Below are 24,207 nucleotides of genomic sequence, written 5' to 3' on the forward strand. Positions count from 1 at the left end.
AATTCCCTGCCCTTTTTAGCCCAGGTTGTGGCAGGGAAGTCCCTCTCCATACAGGGCAGCTCAGGTTTTGTTAAGCCCGGTTTTGGGCAGTCCCTTCTGCCATTCCATCAATCCGGGCTTGGGAGAGCCCTGGGGAAGGATCTGCCCCGGCAAATCTGGTATTTGGACCTCGGGAAACGACAAAAATCCATATTTAAAGCTCAGAGGAGGAAAAAGCTTGGAATCCTCCTTAAAACCACTTGGAGCTTCCTAAAATACAGCCCAGGGGTGAAAGGTGTGCAGAGGCAGGGAGAGAACGGGAATTGATGGGATTGGAAGGGAGGATGAAGAGAGGGAAGGGAGGAAGGATGGAGAGATGGAAGGAGGGGAAGGATGGACAGAGGGAAGGAGCCCCACACAGCCCCAGCCCCTGGTGATCCCAAAGGTCCCGGAGCTCCGGGCTCAGCTGTGCTGGGGCAGCTCCTGCTCTGTCCCCGGGAGCTGCAGGGACAGCCCTGGTCACTCCCCAGGGACAGCCCTGGTCACTCCATAAGGACACCCCTGGTCACCCTGCAGGGACAGCCCTGGTCACCCCTGGTCACTCCATAAGGACACCCCTGGTCACTGCATAAGGACACCCCTGGTCACTCCCCAGGGACAGCCCTGGTCACTCTGCAGGGACAGCCCTGGTCACTCTGCAGGGACACCCCTGGTCACCCTGCAAGGACACCCCTGGTCACCCTGCAGGGACACCCCTGGTCACCCTGCAAGGACACCCTTGGTCACTCCCCAGGGACACCCCTGGTCACCCTGCAAGGACACCCTTGGTCACTCCCCAGGGACACCCCTGGTCACCCTGCAGGGACACCCCTGGTCACCCTGCAGGGACACCCCTGGTCACCCTGCAAGGACACCCTTGGTCACTCCCCAGGGACACCCCTGGTCACCCTGCAAGGACACCCTTGGTCACCCTGCAAGGACACTCCTCGTCACCCCTGGTCACTCCATAAGGACACCCCTGGTCACTCCACAGGGACACCCTTGGTCACTCCATAAGGACACCCCTGGTCACCCTGCAGGGACAGCCCTGGTCACCCTGCAAGGACACCCTTGGTCACTCCACAAGAACACCCCTGGTCACCCTGCAGGGACACCCCTGCTTTAATGGATTTCTCTCCTGGAGAGGAAAACCAGCAGCGAGAGAGAAAGGTGGGAACAGGAATTCTATCCCAGAGGATCAGGGAATGGGATAACAGCTCCATGAGCAGAGGATGGAGTGAGAAAGCCCCAGAATCAATTTATGGGGGTTTTTTTGCTGCCATCCCATGAGTTACACCGATGTTACTCAGCTGAGAGAAGCCTGAGAAGCTCCCAGGGATTTATCCACAATCCCAGTGCTCCCAATTCCTCCTGGATCTGCCTGGAGCAGCCCTGGAAGCTCCCGATTGCTTCCTAAAGCTTGGGACCACAGAAATTCCTCCCACTGGGAACAGGGAGCACACAGAGTTCCCAGAGAGTCTGGGGTTTCCATGGAGTCTGGGGTTTCCATGGAATCTGTGCCATCCTCGCCTCCAGGTGACAGTGAAAAATCGGGAAAAAGAAGTTCAGGCACCAATTCAGAGCAGAAAGAGACACTTCTTTCCCAAATTCCTGCCGTTTATGGTGGGAATTCAGGGGCAGTGGTTAAGAAAAGATGATTTGAAGGGAGAGATGGAAAAAAGGAGCGATGGGAATGTTCTTCCAAAGGTTTTTGCTTCAGCACTGAGCTCCAACCTCTGCTATTCCTTTTCCTGCCTCTCCCTTCCTTGCCCTCAGCCTGTCAAGATAAACATCCCCCAATCCTTAACATCCCTTCAAAAATCGAAGAACATCCCCCAAAAAAATCCCATTAAAGGCCCCTTCTGACAGCTGGACCCCAGCGGCCATCCCAGCCCTCGGTCTTCAAATAAAAATTCCAATTATGGATTCATTTTCCCTGCTCTGGGCACCTGGCTCCCCTCAGAAATTAAAAACCCCACAATCCAAAGATGAAGGGGATTTTTGGCTCCCGCTCTGACCTCCCCAGCAGAGCAGGGAGAGCGGGATTGTGCCGGAGCTTTCATCCCGCTGGATTTGGGAATCCCAGCTGGGCCCAAGATGCTGAAATTTCCATGACAAAGAGCAGAGAGGGTCCTGCAGATGGGGCAGCTCTGGACCATTAACTCCCAGCCTGCTGTGATGGGTCATTCCCAATTTTTTCCATGTTCAGGAAGCGGAAAAAAAACCCACAAAACCCTCTGGAAAACAGCTCTGGAAAGTGCCTGGTTTGGTTTTCATCCAAAGAAATAAAACCCAATTTTTCCGTCGGTTTTCACCCAAACAAATAAAATGATTTCCCTCCATTCCCAGCTTTTTTCAATGTTAAAGTGTTTTTGTGTTGTTCTGGTAAAAGGATAAACTCGGGAATGCTGAGGTTTTTAACGTTAGAGCTGCGCTGTCGTTTTCCCGGGATTTGGGTGTCCCTGTAGCTGACAGGGAAAAAGGGATCAAACAGCAAATGTGGAAGAAAATTGGGGGAAAAAAAAGTATTTAATAGGTCCTTCCACGGATTCCAGAGCTCCTGGTTTATCCTCATCAACCACCAGGAAAAATGAAAGATCCCAATCCCACTGAGCTGCTCCCGTAAAGATTTTAGGGATGAGCTCAGCTCTGAGTCAGGATCAAACACCCCCAGCTCTCATCTGCTGCTTCCCGGTGCTCCCTGCTCTGCACCACACAGGAATATCCCGGAAAATGCTTTTTCCAGGATGTCATGGAAGGGAATAAACTTCCAGAGGGAAGTGGGGCATCCCTTGTCCCCAGAGCTGGGAGCAGGTGTTGGACTGGAGGGAAACGACACCGGCTCAAAAACAACCTCATTCCTCTCACCCCCTGACTGGGGCAGCTCCATCCCACAGAATTCTTGGAGAATTTTAAGGAAATTTAAGGAAATTTAAGGAGAAATTTAAGGAAATTGGAGGGAATTCGACAGGAATAAGGATGGGAAGTTAAATTTAAAAAAAACCAAACAGCTCGAGGGAAAACAAAGAGGAGCTGGGAGCTGTTTGCTGTGGCTCAGGGGGCTCCAAATCCCAGCTGGATTATTCCAGAATTCCACTGGAAGCACCTGCTGGAAATGCAGCTCAGGTTCTCTAGCCCTGTCCTGATTTTCTAGGCCTCAAAGTGGCCGAAAATATTCAGTTATGAATTGTGTCTGTTGAAAATAAATGATGAATATCACCTAAAATAGTTACAGGATCCATGGAGTGTCCCGAGCTGGAAGGGAAGAATCATCAAAATCCAGCTGTGGATGACCCCAAGAATCCCAGCCCGAATTCCTGAATTCCTAATCCTAATAAAGAGCCAAAGCCAGGGAATTGCATCAAACTCTGTTCATTTCTCCGCTGCTCTTTTCCTGCAAACGTGGCCCAAGCAGCAGAGCCCGAGGCTGAGCAGGATCCCCACGATCGCTCCGCTCCCGATTCCCAGCACCACTTCATAAACCCCCTGCTTCTCCCACACTTCCCAGTGCTGCTGCTCCCGCTCTCTGGGGCCGGTGGCGTTTCCCAGTTCCTCCCCGCTGGCCGCCAGCTGCTGCTCCCAGGTCAGGGATTTCTGGAAGTCGAGATCCACCAGATCCTGAGGGATCACCCTGAGGCCAAAGTAGATCCTCTTGACGAGCTGGAAGGAGCTCAGCACCTGCACGTCGCAGCGATAGGTCCCGGAATGCGACTCCAGAGCCGGGGAAAAGCTCAGGGAAGGGCTGGGATTGCGGAAGGGATGGAACAGGAGGTCGTTGGTGGTGATGAGCCCGCGGGCGAACCTCCAGCTGTAGCCAAAATCCTGTCCCTCGAGGCTGGCGGTGTCCGGCGAGAGGCAGCTGAGCTGGAGGGGTTTTCCCTCGGGAACGCTGAGGTGCCGGAGGCCGCAGATCCAATCGCTGAGGCAGCGGGAACGCAGCACGGAGCAATTGCGGCGCTCCCCGGCTGGGCTGAGCTCGCACAGCCGCTCCTCCTTGATGCCCAGCCCGCAGGTGACGCTGCAGGGCGTGGAGCTGACCACGAGCCGGGCCTTCAGCCCCAGCAGGATGGGCTCCGATCCCGAGGGAAGCGCCGCCGGAACGCGGAGCAGGGCGCACAGCAGGATGGCCACGACGGGGCCGTGCTCCATCTGCGGGGGTTCTTCCAGAGTTCAGCACTCAAATGGGCCCGGAATTGTTCCATGAACCTGCCGGGTTCTTCGGAGTATCTCTGACATCCCACCTGATCTAATCCTTCCACCAGGGAAAGGCCTCCCGGATGTGGAGCTGGAGGCACAACTGAAAAAAGGCACGGCAGCGCATTACTGGATCCAGCAGGGCGGGAATCGCAGGAATTCCATCAGGAACGTTCTCTGAACGGGACAGCGGGATGTTCCGATCCATCGGATCCGATCCAACTCCGCCCAAATCCCATCAGTTTTGGGTGTATTTGGCAATTTAAGAGATGAAGTTCTCCCCTCTCTGTAAGAACTCCCACGTTAGTTTGGGTGGATTTCTGCTGGAAAAGCAGCAGCTCCAGCTGAATTTTCCCACCAAACTCCAAACTGACAGCAGGAATCGCTGCTGGAATCTCCCAAATAACGCTGTGGAGCGTAAGGAAATCCCCAAATCCCAGTTCCTTATGGAGGCCCTGCCCAGTCCTGACTGATACAAACACATCCCAGAGTCTGAAGCACTCCCCAGATCCAACCCCAACATTCCAACCTCTACTCGGGCTGATCCATGGGAATCCGGGCCGAGCTGGTTTGGCTCCGGTCACTCTGTGTCCACACCAGGCCCTGGAGCCGTTCCCATGGGAGCAGCTCTGATGTCACAGCCAACAACAGCCCCCAACATTCCAAGGAAGAACCCTCAGGGAAGGCCGAGCAAATCCTGGGAGCTGAGGGCTCCCAAAGCTCCGGGTGAGGCTCTGGATGCCATTCCCAGCCTTGGAAGGAGCCACGGGAGCTGGGAGAGCTCGCACAGCCCCCATTCCCGAGGGATCCGACCCCAAACCTCCACTGCTGGATCCGCAGGAACCATTCCCACGCTGCCATCCCAGGAAAACGCTCAGAGAGGAGACTGCAGAGGGATCCGTGTGGTGCTCAAGCATCCCCAAGAACAATGCTCAAGTGTTCTTCCCTGGAAAATCCAGGTTTTCTCACGGAGGAATCCCCCCCAGTTCTACAGAGCTATGGAACCACGTTCCTCAGAGTTTTTGGCCAGAGTTTCATGGAAAAGGCATCCCATAATCAGAGTCTCCTGATCAGCAGCTCTGGATTCCCATAGGGATTTGGTTTTCCAAGTTTTTCCGCACATAAGGAACATCCGGATCTATTCCCAAAGCTCCAGGAGGGGGATTTTCCAGCCCCAATCCTCCTTGGAGCTCCGTGTTCAGCTGCCCTTTCCCAGCCTGGCTCCGAGCGCGCTCAGGGATCTGGGAATTCCAGACTGGCCTGGGTGGGAAGGGACCTTCAATCCCATCCCATCCCAGCCCTGCCGTGGGCAGGGACACCTCTCCCTATCCCAGGCTGCTCCAAGCCCCGTCCAGCCTGGCCTTGGACACTTCCAGGGACGGAGCAGCCATGGATTCTCTGGGAATTCCATCCCCTGAGTAAAGCTCTGAGCACTCAGGGTTTGGTTTTACTCCAGATTTACTCCTTCTCTTCAATAAAACCAACCCAATTCCCGCTGGAAAGCCCAAACATGAGGTGCTTGGACGATTCCCAAATTCCAGCAGGATGTAAACCCCAACATTTCCATGGAAAAGCCAAGATTTACCCCCGGATTTTAGGAAATGGGAGGTACCTCTTTATTTACAAACACAAAACCACCACCACTGCTGGGTACCGCGGGAGCTGAGCCGGGACTGTACAAAACTATGGGAAAGGAAACAAGGATGGGAAAACTGGGAAAGAAAATAGAAGTGGGAATAAAGCAGGAAATAAAATCAAATCAAATAAAATAGAAGTGGGAATAAAGCAGGAAAGAAAATAAAATAGAATAAAAGTGGGAATAAAGCAGGAAATAAAATAAAATCAAATCAAATAAAATAGAAGTGGGAATAAAGCAGGAAATAAAATAAAATCAAATCAAATAAAATAGAAGTGGGAATAAAGCAGGAAAGAAAATAAAATAAAATAAAATAAAATAAAATAAAAGTGGGAATAAATCAGGAAATAAAAAAAATAAAATAAAAGTGGGAGTAAATCATGAAATAAAATAAAATAAAATAAAATAAGGAATAAATCAGGAAATAAAAATAAAATAAAATAAAATAAAATAAAATAAAATAAAATAAAAGTGGGAATAAATCAGGAAGGAAAACAAGGATGGGAATAAACTGGGGAATAAAATAAAGATGGGAATCAAAACAAGAAATAAAATAAAAATGGGGAAAACTCAGGAAATAAAATAAAGATGGGAATAACCAGGAAAGAAAATAAGGATAGGAATAAAGCAGGGAATGAAATAAAAATGGGAATAAATCAGGAAATTAAATAAAGATGAGAATAAAGCAGGAAATAAAATAAAAATGGGGAAAAATCAGGAAATAAAATAAAGATGGGAATAACCAGGAAAGAAAATAAAAATGGGATTAACCAGGAAAGAAAATAAGGATAGGAATAAAGCAGGAAAGAAAATAAGGATGGGAATAAACCAGGGAATGAAATAAAAATGGGAATAAATCAGGAAATTAAATAAAGACGGGAATAACCAGGAAAGAAAATAAGGACAGGAATAAAGCAGGAAAGAAAATAAGAGTGGCAATAACCAGGAAATAAAATAAAGATGGGAATAAAGCAGGAAATTAAATAAAGATGGGGAAAAAAAATCAGGAAATAAAATAAAAATGGGAATAACCAGGAAAGAAAATAAAAATGGGAATAAATCAGGAAATAAAATAAAGACGGGAATAAAGCAGGAAATGAAATAAGGATGGAAATAACCAGGAAACAAAATTAAAATGGGAAAGAAATCAGGAAATAAAATAAAGATGGGAATAACCAGGAAAGAAAATAAGGATGGGAACAAAGCAGGAAATGAAAGAAGAGCTGGAAGAGAACAAATGCAGGGAATTTCCACTGTACAGAGGGGTTGGAAGAGGGGAACTGGAGTTTGGGGTGAGTTCAGTGCTTCACCCCAACCTGCAGTGTGCATTTTTAAACCCAGGGGGTCAGGCACAGCAGCCAGGGTGGCTCTGACGGGACAGAGTCACCCCAGAAACAGAAAAAAACCCCCCAAAAATCCAATTTTACACTCGTGGTCATAAATGTCATGGAACGAACCCAATGGCCCCAAAGCTGGAAAGGAAAATGTCGAGTTTGGAACAATTTCAAAAGCTCTGATTTCCAAATGGTTTCTCTCATTTTTCTCTCTCGGGCAGCTCGTGCAGAGTTGTGGCTGCAAATTCAGCACTTGATGATTCCCTTCCTGCTTTTAATGCCTGCAGGATGTGCAGGAAATTGAAACACCTCGTGATGATCCCAAAAATTCCACCTGGGGAATACCAAGAGCAACGAAAACTCCAAAGTCTGGGGGAAAAAGCGGGATTTAGGAATGAAATTTCCTTTTATCGGGATGCTGGTGTGGGGTAACAGGTGCCAGGCTGTGGGTACTGGGCAGGGGAAGTGCCATTCCCATTCCTACAGGGAAATCCTAAAGGAATAAAAGGTTGGGAATGAGCTGCCAGCTTCCATTTTTAACCCAGAAGTGGGAAAAACAGAAACCCTTTGGAAAAGTTCTGTTTCAGTTCAGAGAAAATTGGTTTTAATTTATCTCCCAGTGAAGGAGGAGCCCAGATATTCCTGAAGGAGCATCTCCCAGGGAAGAGCCGGAACAAAACCACTGGGAGGACGGGAGGGAGCTCCAGCAGAGCTTTGGGAATCACAGGCTGGGAAAAAAAAAAACCATTGGAAAATGAATTTTTGATCGAAACTTGCTCCTTCTCCCACCAGCAGAGCGGGAAAAATAAACACCAAACCAAGGTGGATTCCAGAGGGGGCCTCAGCTCCTCACATCCCACTGGAAATTCCTCAAAATCTGGCCTGGGATCAGCAGCTCTGCCCCCATCCTGTCAGCCAGCAGGGAGCTCGGAGCTTCCCGGGAAAAGCTGGGCAGGAACGGGAGCAGCCCCAGCTCAGCGAGATGGGAATTCCCAGGTGGAAAAGGGGAGTTTGCAGGATACAGTCAGGAATAAAAAATACACACTTTGGGATGTTCTTCCATCCGGGAATGATGAGAGGTTTGAGGAGATAAAGGTGGAGAGGCTCTGGAGCGGCAGGGAAGGGGCCCAGGTCGCTTTGGGACAGGGATTTGTCCCCACAAATCCCACAGGAGCTCAGTCCAAGCCTTCTCCTTGCCAAGGGCCACTGATCCATGGAGAGGCAGCCGGAGGGCCGGAGGCTGCTCCCTCTTGCAGAGTCATTCCTGCCCCAAGTCACTCCCTGAATCCATGGGATCAGTCTGTGCTGGGCCAGTCCTCCCGGACCGAGCGCTCCAGCGTTGCCACACTGGGGTGCCAAGAGAGGAAAGAGGACAGGGAATAGAGGAGAGGAGTCTTCATAGCAACTCTGAGATTGCACCACCTGCTAAAGAGACCAGAGACGGGAAAAATGAGTGAGCAGCCCCATCCAGAGGCTCCCAGAAACCAGAGAGCCCCAAATGGGGCAGGAAAAAAAATCCAGGGAAAAGCAAGATTTTGTGGGTAAAGAACGGAATTTCAGCACCAAGAGACTGCTCATAGACAGCTCTGGGATTTATTTGGGATTCTGGGAACACGGCACGGCTCAGAAATTCTTTATTCCCAAACTTACCCGGTGCCAAATGATTCTTAATTCCCAAAATCTCAGAGCAAAAAAAAAAGGAAATCAAGTTTCACCTAAATTTGGGTGAAAGCAGAGCAGAGGATTTTATTGGAGACTATAAAATGATGGAACTGCTCGGGTTGTTTAGGCTCAAAGCTGAGTTTAACACCAAAATCTGAGCTTAACGTTTGCTGCCAGCTCACAGCACTGCTCCCAGGCCCAGCCATGCAGCTCCTGCACGGACATCCCCAAGGTTTTCCAGGGAAAATCCCTCCCTGTGCAGCTGTTTCAGCCCCAAAACTTGTGGCAGAATTCCCACTCCGTGCAACAGGGATGGGAAAGGGAGCCTGGATCCAGGCACGGGAATTTGGAATGTGCTGGAAGCCCAAGGAAAAGCTGGCGGCCCAAAATGGGAATTTTAGGTACAAGGGGTGAAGAGAGCACAGGACAGAGAGAATTCCATGGATTTCTGTGGGACTGGGAAGAGCCAAGGGATGGGTTCTTTCCCTGCACATGGTGGCTCCTACAGAGATTCCAGCACTGGGATCCACTGGGAATCTGCTGGATCCTCTCAGGTCAGGGCTGCAGGAGGTCAGGAATCCATCCCAATATGGATTCTCATGGAATGCCACGGTTTGGGTGGGAAGGGACCTTAAAGCTCATCCCATTCCATGGGCAGGGACACTTCCCATGATCCCAGGGTGCTCCAAGCTCAATCCTTGGACACTTCCAGGGATCCAGGGGCAGCCACAGCTCCTCTGGGAACTGCTCACCATCGCAGGCAGGGATTTTTCCCTATTTCCCTTCATCCCAAACCTGCATGGAAAACACCTCAAAGCCAGCACAGGCAGCAAAGACTCAAAGCAGATTTTAGGGAGCTCTGCCACCTCCAGCTGATGGGAAAATTGAGTGGAATTTGGGTTTTTGAGGAAAACAAATTCCCAGCTTGCTGTGCTGGCTCAGGAATCCTATCCCAGCCCTAATAATCCCGATGTTTCCTGTTGCTGGGTTGGAACAGCACCAACAGCAAATCCACCCCAAAATCCTCCCAAACAGGGCTGGGCAAGGAGGGGCAAAACCAGAAAATCCAGGAAAGGAGCTTGGCTGCTCTGCTGCTGCTTTTGGAACATTCCAGAGGGATTGGGAATGGGATTTTCCAGCGAGGAAGTGACGCCAAGCTCCACAGAAAACAAGGAATTAGGGACAGCAGCTGATGACAAAGTTACAGTCAGCATCCCCTGACAGGGCTGAGCGAGACTTAATGTTAATTAAATGTTAATTAAATATTAAAGCACTTCTCTAAAAGCACACCCGGCTCATCCAGCCCCTCAAACACGGAAAATCCGAGCATCCAGCATTGCTTGGAAGCCAAGGATTGAAATTCTCCTTGGAAATGGACACGTTCAGGTTCCCAGCCGTGATCCTGCCTCATTTCTGTTGTTAATTACATTGTTGTGTTAATTAGCAGTGATAAAAGCCACAATTAACAGGGCTGCTGATGCAATGAATGATCTCCAAACCAGCCCTGTCCATCCAGGTGATCCCTGCCATCCTTGAAAACACCCAAAAGTCTTGGAAAATCGCCCCCAAAAAATCCCCCACGAGGCAAATCCCACCCCAGCACCTCCCAAATCCCACCCAAGGATGCTCCTTGGCTCTTCCATTCCTGGATTTTTCCAGGTGGAAAAGTGCCCAGAGAACATCCCCCAGGTTTTTCCAGAAAAGAATCCCAAATCCCTGCAAAATAACAACGATCAGGACAAGCGACACCGAGGAGCTGAGCAGGAGGGACGAGGAGCAGGGTGGGCAGCAGTGAGGGGAGGGAAAGAGGGAATAAATCACTCCTGGAAAGCCTAAAATCCACGGCAGCAGCTGCTGAGCTCAAGGAAATGCAAAATTGGATCCATCAAATCCATCTTTGGGATCTTTGGATCTTTTGGTTGCGTCCCAACCCCGAGTTCTGGATTAGAATCTTAAATAAAAAACAACAAAAAAATCAGCACTGCAGCCAAACTGTGCTCTCTGTGCTGGGCTGGGAGGAGCTTTTCCCCAAAAAAAGAAGGAAATTGGACAATGGGAAATGTTTGAGGCTCAGGCTGGGAGCCAACGGAGGTGACTGCAATTGTCCTGCTCTGGCACACAGCAAAATCCAGCAAAAAAAGGGGGAAAACCCAAATTTCTCCTGGTTTGCAGCAGTTGTGAAGGAGGAAAATCCCAGATTTATCCTGGTTTGTGGCCACTGGAACTTCAAGGAGGCTGCAGCACAGCTGGGAATGGGAAATCCAGCTGCTGGCTTTTATCCCAGCGTTTGTTTCCAACAAATCACGATTGCTGCCCCTTTTCTCCTGCCTTCTGTGTCCCTCTGCCTGCTAAGGATGGCCCAAAATAACTGCAGAATCCTTCGATATTCCCATTTCCCCCCCCAAAAATCAATCCCAATCCAGCTATTTTAGGATTTCTGCAGGAGCTAAGGGAAGCAATTGACAGAATTCCACGGGTTTTGTTTAGGAACAGCTCTCAGCACCCACAAAACCCCTCCCCGTGAAGGGATTTCACTCCGATTTCCAACGTTTAAAAACGCTGCCATTTTCCTCAAAAACCCCATTTTGCCTCTCCTTGCCAGCAGCTGAGCAGGGAGGGAGAATTTTTGGGAAGCTACAGAGGCCTCTAAGGAGTCAGGTGAGCACGAAGCAAAGGCCACCAAGCAGGGACAGTGACAGTGGTTCCTTACCTGGCAAGGGCTGGCCCAGCTCCGCCTGCACTTTGCCCTTGGCTGCTCCTTCCAGAGGTAAAGAACCTCTGTCCCCTTTGTAGAGTTTCGGCTTAAATGGAGAATCTTTGTCTTTACCTTTTGATCCTTTAGGCCTGCCTGCTTGCTTCTTCTTGGATTTACCATCTCCCTTCACCCCCAGCAGCGGATGGACTTCTGTGAGCAGGGGGAAAGACGGGAATTCAAAGGTGAGTTTATCCCTAAAATGGGTGGGCGGTGAAATTCTGGGTGGGTTATTCCCTAAAATGTGGGAATAGTGATGAAATTCTGGGTGAGTTATCCGCAAAATCTGGGAATAATGATGAAATTCTGGGTGAGTTAGCAGGGGAAAATGGGAATTCTGGGTGAGTTATTCCCTAAAATGTGGGAATAATGATGAAATTCTGGGTGAGTTAGCAGGGGAAAATGGGAATTCTGGGTGAGTTATCCCTAAAATGTGGGAATAGTGATGAAATTCTGGGTGAGTTAGCAGGGGAAAATGGGAATTCTGGGTGAGTTATTCCCTAAAAAGTGGGAATAATGATGAAATTCTGGGTGAGTTAGCAGGGGAAAATGGGAATTCTGGGTGAGTTATCCCTAAAATGTGGGAATAATGATGAAATTCTGGGTGAGTTAGCAGGAAAAATGGGAATTCTGGGTGAGTTATTCCCTAAAATGTGGGAATAGTGATGAAATTCTGGGTGAGTTAGCAGGGGAAAATGGGAATTCTGGGTGAGTTATTCCCTAAAAAGTGGGAATAATGATGAAATTCTGGGTGAGTTAGCAGGGGAAAATGGGAATTCTGGGTGAGTTATCCCTAAAATGTGGGAATAGTGATGAAATTCTGGGTGAGTTAGCAGGGGAAAATGGGAATTCTGGGTGAGTTATTCCCTAAAATGTGGGAATAGTGAAATCCTGGGTGGTTCTTTCCTTAAAATGTGTCAATAATGGAATTCTGGGTGAGTTATCCGCAAAATGTGTGAATAATAAAATTCTGGGTGAGTTAGCAGGGGAAAATGGGAATTCTGGGTGAGTTATTCCCTAAAATGTGGGAATGATGAAATTCTGGGTGAGTTAGCAGGGGAAAATGGGAATTTTGGGTGAGTTATTCCCTAAAATGTGGGAATGATGAAATTCTGGGTGAGTTATCCACAAAATGTGTGAATAATCATGAAATTCTGGGTGAGTTAGCAGGGGAAAATGGGAATTCTGGGTGAGTTATCCCTAAAATGTGGGAATAGTGATGAAATTCTGGGTGAGTTAGCAGGGGAAAATGGGAATTCCGGGCGATTTATCCCTAAAATGTGGGAATAATGATGAAATTCTGGGTGAGTTAGCAGGAAAAATGGGAATTCTGGGTGGGTTATTCCCTAAAATGTGGGAATAGTGATGAAATTCTGGGTGAGTTAGCAGGAAAAACTGGGAATTCTGGGTGGGTTATTCCCTAAAATGTGGGAATAGTGATGAAATTCTGGGTGAGTTAGCAGGGGAAAATGGGAATTCTGGGTGAGTTATCCTGCAAAATGTGGGAATAATCATGAAATTCTGGTTCCTAAAGGGATCCCAGAGAGGGGTTTGGGATAAGGGATGGATGGCGGGATAAAGGGAATGGGTTCCCACCGCCAGATGGGATTTTGGGAAGGAATTCTTCCCTGGGAGAGCCTGAGATTCCCAGAGAAGCTGTGGTTGCCCCATCCCTGGAAGTCCCCAAGGCTGGACAGGGTTTGGAACCAACTGGGATCGGGGAAGGTGCCCTGCCCATGGCAGGGGTGGGAATGGGATGATCCTTAAGCTCTTCCAAGCCCAAACCATTCCACGATTCTATAAAAAATCCCCATTTTTCAGGATTCCTTCCTGAAATTCCCACAGAAACTGTGGCTGCCTCATCATCCCTGGGTGTGTCCCAGGCCAGGCTGGAGCACCCCAGAATCGTGGAAGATGCGGGACTGGAAGATCCTTAAGGCTTTCCCACCCCAAACCATTCCACAACCCTATAAAAAAACCCCCCCAATTTCAGGATTCCTCCCTCATTCCCAGCTTTTAAACCACCCCCAAACCCGCAGCTCTCAAGCTGCTGTAAGAACAACTCCCAGGCAAGGAAGAAAACCCCTGAAATCCTGGGATTGGATCCCTCCCTGAGGCGCAGGATGGAGCCGAATCCCGGCCCAGCTCCCACCCACCGTCATTAGGGACTCCCTGGAGCTCGATGTTGGTGGTTTTGGGTTTTTTCTTGGGGGCCTGGGGCCCGTCCGAGGAGCTCTGGCGCTTCTTCTCGGAGCCCAGCCCCTCGTCCGTCAGGGAGCTCTGCACCGCGTCCGGAGGGGGCCCGTAGGGATTCTCCTCGGGATCCTCCACCTCCGGAGCGATGGGAAGGTACAGCAGGGCCTTGGAGTCCTCCAGCTCCTCGTCGCTGAGGGCGAGAAATGTCGGGGGGGGGTTTGAAACCAGCATTTTGTGTTTATGGGGTTCCATAGAGGGGGTTTGTGAAGGGAATGTTGGGTTTTTAAAGGGAATTTTGTGGTTTTTAAAGAAAATTTTGGGGTTTATGAAGGGAATGTTGGGTTTTGTGAAAGGATGTTGGGGTTTGTGAAGGGAATGTTGGGTTTTATGAAAGGATGTTGGGGTTTGTGAAGGGAATGTTGGGTTTTTAAAGGGAATTTTGTGGTTTTTAAAGAAAATTTTGGGGTTTATGAAGGGAATGTTGGGTTTTGTGAAAGGATGTTGGGGTTTGTGAAGGGAATGTTGGGTTTTATGAAAGGATGTTGGGGTTTGTGAAGGGAATGTTGGGGTTTGTGAAGGGAATGTTGGGTTTTTAAAGGGAATTTTGTGGTTTTTAAAGAAAATTTTGGGGTTTATGAAGGGAAAGTTGGGTTTTGTGAAAGGATGTTGGGGTTTGTGAAGGGAATGTTGGGGTTTGTGAAGGGAATGTTGGGGTTTGTGAAGGGAATGTTGGGTTTTATGAAGGGAATGCTGGGGTTTATGAAGGGATGTTGGGTTTTATGAAGGGAATGCTGGGGTTTATGAAGGGAATGTTGGGTTTTTAAAGGGAATTTTGTGGTTTTTAAAGAAAATTTTGGGTTTTATGAAGGGAGTTTTGGGTTTTATGAAGGGAATTTTGTGTTTTATGAAGGGAATGTTGGGTTTTATGAAGGGAATGTTGGGTTTTATGAAGGGAATTTGGGGTTTTATGAAGGGAATTTGGGGTTTTATGAAGGGAATGTTGGGTTTTATGAAGGAAATGTTGGGTTTTATAAAGAAAATTTTGGGGTTTATGAAGGGAAAGTTGGGTTTTATGAAGGGAATTTGGGGTTTTTAAAGGGAATTTTGGGTTTTATGAAGGGAATGTTGCGTTTTATGAAGGGAATTTTCTGTTTTATGAAGGAAATGTTGTGTTTCATAAACGAAATTTTGGGTTTTATGAAGGGAATTTTGTGTTTCATGAAGGGAACTTTGTGTTTCATGAAGGGAACTTTGTGTTTTATAAAGGTTAATTAATTTGTATTAGTGAGGATTTGGGGATGAATGTTTTAATTAAAAGGTTCTGGCACCTGCTGCAGAAGGCGGCGATGGGATCCACGCTGGTCACGTCCACCTCCTCGTCCTCCGCGGCGTCAGCACCTGGAAATCCGGGAAAAATGAGAATTAAAGGCGGGAAAGAGAAGGGAAAAGGCTTGGGAAGAGCGGGGCTGGCTGTGCTTGAATGCCTGATCGGGCAGGAGTGGAGCAGGAAAGAGACCTGAAGTGTTTCCTATTCAATTAAAGCAAAAAAATAACCTGAAATGTTTCCTATTAAAGCAGGAAAAACCCCACTAAAATGTTTGTTATTAAATTAAAAGAGAAAACAAACCCCAAGTATTCCTTATCACGTTAAAGCAAAAAAAAAAAAAAGAACCCTAAAATATTTCCTGTTAGAGCACAAAACAAATCTAAAATAATTCACATTCAAGCCCAAAAATACCCTAAAATATTTCCTATTAAAGCACAAGAAAAATCTAAAATAATTTATATTAAAGGACAAAACAAATTTCAAATATTTCCTATTAAAGCACAAAACAAGTCTAAAATATTTCCTTTTAAAGCACAAAAGAATCCCTAAAGTATTTCCTATTAAAGCACAAAACAAATTTAAAGTATTTCCTATTAAAGCACAAACCAAACCTAACGTAATTCATATTAAAATATAAAACAAACTTAAAATATTTCCTATTAAAGCAAAATACAAAGCTAAAATATTTCCTATTAAAGAAGAAATCTAAAATATTTCTTACTGAAGCACAAAACAAACCTAAAATAATTCCTGTTAAAGCACAAAAAAACCCCTAAAATATTTCCTATCAAAGCACAAAAACCCCCTAAAATCTTTCCTATTAAAGCAAAATACAAACTTAAAATAATTCATATTAAAGCACAAAAAAACCCCTAAAATATTTCCCATTAAAGCAAAAAACAAACCTAAAACATTTCCTGTTAAACCACAAAACCAATCTAAAGTAATTCTTATTAAAGCACAAAACAAACCTCAAATAATTCCTGTTAAAACACAAAAAAACCCCTAAAATATTTCCTATCAAAGCACAAAAACCCCTAAAATATTTCCTATTCTACCACAAAACAAACCTCCAACTATTCCTTTTTCACCCATTTGGTTTTTACCTCATTTTCCCGTGGTCTAATCCAGAGCTATCCCTAAAAACCACCAGGAATAAAGGCAGGGAGAGGACTTCAACCCTCCAAAATATTTTGGTTTTTTCCACTCATCCAGTTCTCCACCTGCTTAAATTGATTTGGATGCTTAATTCCCACAAAACCAACGCTACAGTGAAGATAAAAACTGCCCAAATTCCTAAATTCCAATGAATGAAATGATGGGAAGTGCTTGAATAGGAAGCATTCAAGGCTGCTAATGAGGAGAGCTGGGAATAATCCTCATTTCCATGGGTTTTTGACATTCCAGGATTTTTTTTTTCCCGTGGTTTCTGGGCACCACCAAGCGGCCAGGCCACGGATTCCAAGGATTCCCAGGATCCCAGGCAGGCTGGGAATTCCCTGGGAAGGGTTTGGGCTGTACCTGTCTGCTCTGGCTCGCTCTTGTCCTCGTCCTCGATGTCGAATTCCGATTCCCTCTCCTCGTATTCCACATTTTCATCCAGCTCCTTGAAATCAGGGGCAAAGGCACTCCAGTTTTCCTAAAAAGAAAAGTGGTAAAAAAGGGGTTTTAATTGATACAAAGAGCAGCTGTGAGGAGAATTCCTTGGATTCCTTCAATCCAACACAATGAAATATCCTGGAGGGGTTTAAAATGTGGATGTGGCACCTGGGGATAAGAGACAGAGCTGGGAATAGCTGGAATTGATCATCTGCGAGGGTTTTTCCAACCTCAATCATTCTGTGGCTCTGCAATCTCAGGAAAATCCCATAAAAGCACCAAAAATCCAGGAAAATCCCATAAAAGCAGCAAAAATCCAGGAAAATCCCATAAAAGCATCAAAAATCCAGGAAAATCCTATAAAAGCATCAAAAATCAAGGAAAATCACATTAAAGCACCAAAAATCAAAGAAAATCCCACAAAAGCACCAAAAATCCAGAAAAATCCCATAAAAGCACCAAAACCCAAAGAAAATCCCATAAAAGCACCAAAAATCCAGGAAAATCCTATAAAAGCATCAAAAATCAAGGAAAATCACATTAAAGCACCAAAAATCCAAGAAAATCCCACAAAAGCACCAAAAATCCAGGAAAATCCCATTAAAGCACCAAAAATCCAAGAAAATCCCACAAAAGCACCAAAAATCCAGGAAAATCCCATAAAAGCACCAAAACCCAAAGAAAATCCCATAAAAGCACCAAAAATCCAGGAAAATCCTATAAAAGCATCAAAATCCAAAGAAAATCACATTAAAGCACCAAAAATCCAAGAAAATCCCACAAAAGCACCAAAAATCCAGGAAAATCCCATAAAAGCACCAAAACCCAAAGAAAATCCCATAAAAGCACCAAAAATCCAGGAAAATCCTATAAAAGCATCAAAAATCAAGGAAAATCACATTAAAGCACCAAAAATCAAAGAAAATCCCACAAAAGCACCAAAAATCCAGGAAAATCCCATAAAAGCACCAAAACCCAAAGAAAATCCCATAAAAGCACCAAAAATCCAGGAAAATCCTATAAAAGCATCAAAAATCAAGGAAAATCACATTAAAGCACCAAAAATCCAGGAAAATCCCATAAAAGCACCAAAACCCAAAGAAAATCCCATAAAAGCACCAAAAATCCAGGAAAATCCGATAAAAGCATCAAAATCAAGGAAAATCACATTAAAGCACCAAAAATCCAAGAAAATCCCACAAAAGCACCAAAAATCCAGGAAAATCCCATAAAAGCACCAAAACCCAAAGAAAATCCCATAAAAGCACCAAAAATCCAGAAAAATCCCACAAAAGCACCAAAAATCAAGGAAAATCCCATAAAAGCACCAGAAATCCAGGAAAATCCCGTAAAAGCATCAAAAACCAAAGAAAATCCCATAAAAGCACCAAAAATCCAGGAAAATCCCATAAAAGCACCAAAACCCAAAGAAAATCCCATAAAAGCACCAAAAATCCAGGAAAATCCCATAAAAGCACCAAAAATCCAGCCTCCTTTAGGTCCATGATCCCGTAACAAACCAGGAGCTGCATGAATGAATTCCAGTGGAAATCCAGCATCGTTAATATTCCTTAAATATTGCAGTGGACATCACAAAGCCCGGCTTGGAGCTCAGATTTCATCCAGCTGGATTCACTCCGAGCTCCTGGAATTCAGGAGCACACCCAGGAGGGAACAATTCCCATGGAAAATGTCCCTGGGATGGAGCTGTAAGGATTAACCCAAAGCTGAGCTGGAGTTGGAGGAGTCTCCTCACACTCCAAATCACAAGGGAAAATTAAGCAGGAAGGTCAAAAAAAGGGTGGGAATGGAATTTAATCAAGGATTTCAACACAGAAAAATGGAGTTGTGAGGAATTATGGAATTCCAGACTGGTTTGGGTGGGAAGGGACCTTAAAGCTCATCCCATTCCATGGGCAGGGACACTTCCCATGATCCCAGGCTGCTCCAAGCCAGCCATGGACACTTCCAGGGATGAGGCAGCCATGGTTTCTCTGGGAATTCCACCCCAGCCCCTCTCCACCCTCACAGGGAAGAATTTATTCCCAATATCCCCTCTAAAGCAGCACCTGGAATGGTTTGGGTTGGAAGGGATCCCCAATCCTCATGGGCAGGGACACCTCTCACCCTCCCAGGTTGCTCCCGGACACTTCCAGAGATCCAGGAGCAGCCAAAATTTCCCTGGACACCTCGTGCCAGGCCTTGATCCCATGGGAATGATCCCAAGGCCTCACTGAGCACTCGGGAATGATCCCAAAGCCTCACTGAGCACTCGGGAATGATCCCAAGGCCTCACTGAGCACTCGGGAATGATCCCAAAGCCTCACTGAGCACTCAGGAATGATCCCAAAGCCTCACTGAGCACTCGGGAATGATCCCAAGGCCTCACTCAGCACTCGGGAATGATCCCAAGGCCTCACTCAGCACTTTGGGAATGATCCCAAGGCCTCACTCAGCACTCGGGAATGATCCCAAGGCCTCACTGAGCACTTGGGAATGATCCCAAGGCCTCACTGAGCACTCAGGAATGATCCCAAGGCCTCACTGAGCACTCGGGAATGATCCCAAAGCCTCACTGAGCACTTTGGGAATGATCCCAAGGCCTCACTGAGCACTCGGGAATGATCCCAAGGCCTCACTGAGCACTTTGGGAATGATCCCAAGGCCTCACTGAGCACTCGGGAATGATCCCAAGGCCTCACTCAGCACTTTGGGAATGATCCCAAGGCCTCACTGAGCACTCGGGAATGATCCCAAGGCCTCACTGAGCACTCGGGAATGATCCCAAGGCCTCACTGAGCACTCAGGAATGATCCCAAGGCCTCACTCACCACTTGGTTCTGAGCCCAGATGGAAACCACCCCGCTGGAGATGGAGGCGATGATGGGCCGCACCGGATGCCACTGCAACGAACCGGGAGAGGAAGCGAGGGAGGGGAGGGAGGAGAAACCTTCATTAGCGAACGGAATCAGCCGAGTTTCATTCCCGAATCCCAAGGAATGCCAACAGCAGGGATTCTCCTTACTGCCACGTCCAGGAGCAGCTCCCCCCGGGTTCCGTGCAGGATTTTCACCAGGTTGCCAATGCTCTTCTCCCAGATGTAGAGCGCGTGCTGCCGCGCCGAGCCCGCCACGATGTACTCGCCGTCCCCCGAGAAGCAGCACTTCTTCCAGGGGGTTCTGCAGCCACGGAGAACCACGGAGCAGGGAAAAGGGGTTATTTTGCACCTTCCCATCCTCGTTTAGAGTTCAGGTTGCTCCAGGCAAATCCCAAATGGGAAGTTGTGTCCTCAGCACGGAATGTGGGATGGGAGCTGATCCCAGCCCTGGCATCACCCAACAGGGAATATCCCGAGGGGAAAAGGACCCGCAAGGATCAGGGATTCAACCCCCAGCATCCCCCCCAGTGCATCCCTGAGGGCGTTGTCCAAACTTCCCACAGCCTTTGGGGTCGGGACAATTCCCTGGGGAGCCTTTTCCAATGGCTGAGCACCCTGTGCCTGTCCCTGTTCCCCAAACCCCAAACCCATCCCTGAGCCCCCCACCTGTTCCCCAAACCCCAAACCCATCCCTGAGCCCCTCACCTGTTCCCCAAACCCATCCCTGTTCCCCAAACCCATCCCTGTTCCCCAAACCCATCCCTGTGCCTGTCCCTGTTCCCCAAACCCATCCCTGCTCCCCAAACCCTTCCCTGTGCCTGTCACTGTTCCTCAAACCCCAAACCCACCCCGAGCCTGTCACTGTTCCCCAAACCCATTCCCGTTCCCCAAACCCACCCCTGAGCCCCTCACCTGTTCCCCAAACCCATCCCTGTACCCCTCACCTGTTCCCCAAACCCATCCCTGTACCCCTCACCTGCTCCCCAAAGCTGTTCCTGTTCCCTAAACCCTGAAGCCATCCCTGTGCCCCTGACCTGCTCCCCACACCCCAAACCCCACAGCCCCGTGCCCCTGACCTGCTCCCCACAGCCCAAACCCCACAGCCCCGTGCCCCTGACCTGCTCCCCACACCCCAAACCCCACAGCCCCGTGCCCCTGACCTGCTCCCCACAGCCCAAACCCCACAGCCCCGTGCCCCTGACCTGCTCCCCACAGCCCAAACCCCACAGCCCCGTGCCCCTGACCTGCTCCCCACACCCCAAACCCCACAGCCCCGTGCCCCTGACCTGCTCCCCACAGCCCAAACCCCACAGCCCCGTGCCCCTGACCTGCTCCCCACAGCCCAAACCCCACAGCCCCGTGCCCCTGACCTGCTCCCCACAGCCCAAACCCCACAGCCCCGTGCCCCTGACCTGCTCCCCACACCCCAAACCCCACAGCCCCGTGCCCCTGACCTGCTCCCCACAGCCCAAACCCCACAGCCCCGTGCCCCTGACCTGCTCCCCACACCCCAAACCCCACAGCCCCGTGCCCCTGACCTGTTGACCAGGTCCTGCAGTTTCTGCATGGGCTCGGGCTCCCCGTCGCGGCCGCAGGTGAGGATCTCCCGCCCGTCGTACACGCGGATGATCCGGTCAGCCGTGTTGATCAGGAAGCAGCTGCAGCAGAAAAGGGACAGAACATTAAAAAAAAAAAAACCACCCAAACCATTAAAAATCCCATCCCATGACAGAATTGTGGGGTTTTGAAGAGTTTCTCTGCTGTTTGGGGCTGTCCCCGGAGGCGCTCACCTCCCTTTGCGGGCGAACTCGATGGATTTAATGGCCGTGGTGTTGCTGGTCCCTGTGGTCACTCTGAAGGAAGCAACAAGATCCTGAGTGTCTGTTTTTAAGACCAAGATCTGAAGATTAAGCAGACAGAGAACAATCAGTGGCTTTGTCATCACTCAGTCCCCGAAACAGAACCCTCTGAGCCCACCCGGGGACACTGCAGGAGCTGCTGGGACAGGAACGCTGGGAAAAGATCCCAAAAATGTGTCAAAAGCAAAGTCAAAGATCCCAGAATCCCTGAGGCTGGAAAATCCCTCCAGGATCATCAACCAATCCCTCACCCATTCCCCAGATCCATCCCTGTGCCCCTCACCTGTTCCCCAAACCCTTCCCTGTGCCTGTTCCTGTTCCCCAAACCCACCCCTGTGCCCCTCATGGGTCCCCAAACCCATCCCTGTGCCCCTCATGGGTCCCCAAACCCATCCCTGTGCCTGTCCCTGTTCCCCAAACTCGTTCCTGTCCCCAAAACCACCCCTGAGCCCCTCACAGGTCCCCAAACCCATCCCTGTGCCCTTCACCTGTCCCCAAACCCATCCCTGTACCTGTTCCTGTTTCCCAAATCCATCCCTGTGCCTGTCACTGTTCCCCAAACCCATTCCTGTTCCCCAAACCCACTCCTGTGCCTGTTCCTGTTCCCCAAACCCATTCCTGCTCCCCAAATCCATCCCTGTGCCTGTTCCTGCTTCCCAAACCCATTCCTGTGCCCCTCACGGGTCCCCAAACCCCAAACCCACCCCTGTGCCCCTCACCTCTTGGGGTACCCCATCCCCACCTGGAGCACCGAGTGCCACCTCCAGGAATTCCTCGGACACCTCCAGGGACGGGCACCCCAAACCTCCCTGGGCAGTTCCAAAGCCTGACCCCGCTTTTCCATGGGCAAATTCCAGCTGCTGCCCAGCCTGGCCGTGCCCTGGTGCCCCAGCTGGGAGGCGGGGGCACTCACCTTTCCCTTGGCATTGCCCGTGTAGATGTATTCCCCTCTCCTGTCGAACGAGGCCACCACGTTGAGGTCGGAGTCGTCGTCCACAGGCAGCACCACGTGCTTGGAGTCTGACAGGGTCAGCATCACCGGCGCCGACTTCATGGGACACACCAGCACCCTGTTCCTGCAAGGGAAAGCTTGGGAATTCCCTCTCTGGGAAATGATTCCCACATTTAGAGGTAAAGCAAAAAGCACCGGTGCGGATCAAGGAATTCAGGATACTTCGATTTTTGTTGTCTTGTTTTCAGTACTTGGACAGCAAAATGATGTCAAGTTGGGGTTTACTTTAATTTCCTTTCCCTCTCCAAGTTTGTGCAGCGGTTTTAAAGCAGAGGAGACATTTCCACACTCACCTCCAGGCGCTTCCTCCCAAACCCGATCCCAACACAACCCCACAACCCCAACGATTCCTTTGGGAAACAGAAGAAAATCCAAAGAGCTGCTGGTTCCACCCCACTGGGAGCATCCCCCGCTTTTCCCACTGCACTTACTGGTCCCGGGGGTGGTACTGGACTTTGAGGATGGGCGAGGGGAAGCGGAATCTCTGGTCACAGTCCCCGGACAGAACATCCCACTGCGACACAATGTTGTCGGTGGAGGCACTGACCAGTTTGTGCCCGTCCCGGCTCCAGCTGCAGCACAGGGAGGCAATTCCCGGTAAAGTTATTCCTTAAAAGTGTCAAACACAGCCGGGAGGGGGGAAAGGAGCAGGCTCAGAGGGAATTTGGACAGCTTTGGAAAGAGCCTGGCAGGCAGAAAGTCCTTAGGGAAAGTGCAATTCCTGACAAAAAGCATAGAATCGTGGAAGGATTTGGGGTGGGAAGACCTTAAGGGTCATCCTGTTCCCACCCCTGCCACAGGCACGGACACCTTCCCCCATCCCAGGCTGCTCCGAGCTGGCCTTGCGCACTTCCAGGGATTCTCTGGGAATTCCATCCCAGCCCCTCCCCACCCTCCCAGGGAAGAACTCCTTCCCAAGATCTCCTTCAGCCATTCCCGCTTATCCCAACTCCCCCTCCAGCTCTCCCGGAACCCTTTAAGCACCAAAAGAACCCAAAGCTCCCCGGGAGCCTCCTCTCCCTCTCCCTGTCCCTGTCCTCTCCCCTCCTCTCGCAGCCCCAGCTGTCCCGGCAGGGCCGCTACAGCCCCGCAGCACCGGGGACAAGCCGGCCGTGCCCGGTGCCGGCGGCAGCAGCAGCAGCGCGGTTCCGGCGCTCACCACAGCGAGCACACGGGGTGGATGTGGGCGCTGATGATCTTGGCGATGCCGCGGGTCAGGAAGTCCCAGATGACGATCCTGCCGTCGTTGCAGCCCACGGCGAGCAGGGTGCCCCAGCGGTTGAAGGTGCACGTCAGGGCCATGCTGATGCAGTCCAGGGTCCCGTCGGCCTCCTGCGGGGAGAGCGCAGCGCCCGCGCCCGGTCAGGCCGCCCCCGCCGCCGGGGGAGAGCCGGGGGAGAGCCCGGGGACGGCTCCAGGGGCGGGGAGCGCGGTTACCTCGGGGTAGTTCTGGCCGAAGGACTCTGCAAAGGAACGCGAAGGCAGCGGCTGAGCGAGCGGGGCGGCCCCGCCGAGCCCCCGCCCGGTACCGGGACCAGCCCCGGAGCCGCCCGGCTCAGCCACCCCCATTCCCGGCCCCGCCGTCCCCGGTCCTGCCCCGCTCCCAGCTCCACTCCCATTCCCAGCCGCGCCACCCCCTGATTCCGTGCCCGCCCCCGTTCCCGTTCCCATTCCCATCCCATTCCCGTCCGCACCGAGCAGCTCCAGGTTCATCGCGCCGCCGATCCCGCTCCCGCCGCC

At 49.7% G+C, this 24,207-nt stretch overlaps 2 protein-coding genes across 9 annotated transcripts in view; both read right to left on the minus strand.

Moving 5' to 3' along the window:
- The window catches only part of RBBP5 (RB binding protein 5, histone lysine methyltransferase complex subunit), a 39,056-nt gene that overhangs the window by 14,647 nt on the left and 202 nt on the right, over nucleotides 1–24,207 (minus strand). Inside the window, exons 1-14 of one of the 8 annotated variants that reach the window (XM_032133189.1) lie at nucleotides 24,162–24,195; nucleotides 23,905–23,930; nucleotides 23,627–23,799; nucleotides 22,899–23,039; nucleotides 22,369–22,531; nucleotides 21,387–21,496; nucleotides 21,135–21,254; nucleotides 19,744–19,897; nucleotides 19,550–19,621; nucleotides 16,641–16,758; nucleotides 15,121–15,190; nucleotides 13,753–13,982; nucleotides 11,672–11,749; nucleotides 7,764–8,604 (exon numbers count right to left, since the gene is read on the minus strand). In XM_032133189.1, coding sequence (XP_031989080.1) covers nucleotides 8,579–8,604; nucleotides 11,672–11,749; nucleotides 13,753–13,982; nucleotides 15,121–15,190; nucleotides 16,641–16,758; nucleotides 19,550–19,621; nucleotides 19,744–19,897; nucleotides 21,135–21,254; nucleotides 21,387–21,496; nucleotides 22,369–22,531; nucleotides 22,899–23,039; nucleotides 23,627–23,799; nucleotides 23,905–23,930; nucleotides 24,162–24,180 — 1,500 coding nt within the window. In that variant the 5' untranslated portion in view covers nucleotides 24,181–24,195 and the 3' untranslated portion in view covers nucleotides 7,764–8,578. Of the gene's footprint in view, nucleotides 1–7,763; nucleotides 11,750–13,752; nucleotides 13,983–15,120; nucleotides 15,191–16,640; nucleotides 16,759–19,549; nucleotides 19,622–19,743; nucleotides 19,898–21,134; nucleotides 21,255–21,386; nucleotides 21,497–22,368; nucleotides 22,532–22,898; nucleotides 23,040–23,626; nucleotides 23,800–23,904; nucleotides 23,931–24,161; nucleotides 24,196–24,207 lie in introns of those variants that run through there. The other 7 variants (XM_032133188.1, XM_032133186.1, XM_032133185.1 and 4 more) reach the window with 7 other exon arrangements.
- Nucleotides 3,375–5,998, minus strand: TMEM81 (transmembrane protein 81). The gene has a single exon (XM_032133191.1). It carries the CDS (start codon nucleotides 4,165–4,167, stop codon nucleotides 3,391–3,393), a length of 777 nt encoding a protein of 258 aa, XP_031989082.1. The 5' UTR covers nucleotides 4,168–5,998; the 3' UTR covers nucleotides 3,375–3,390.

The sequence above is a fragment of the Corvus moneduloides genome, chromosome 24 (assembly GCF_009650955.1).
Source record: "Corvus moneduloides isolate bCorMon1 chromosome 24, bCorMon1.pri, whole genome shotgun sequence".
NCBI classification, from domain to species: Eukaryota; Metazoa; Chordata; class Aves; order Passeriformes; family Corvidae; genus Corvus; species Corvus moneduloides.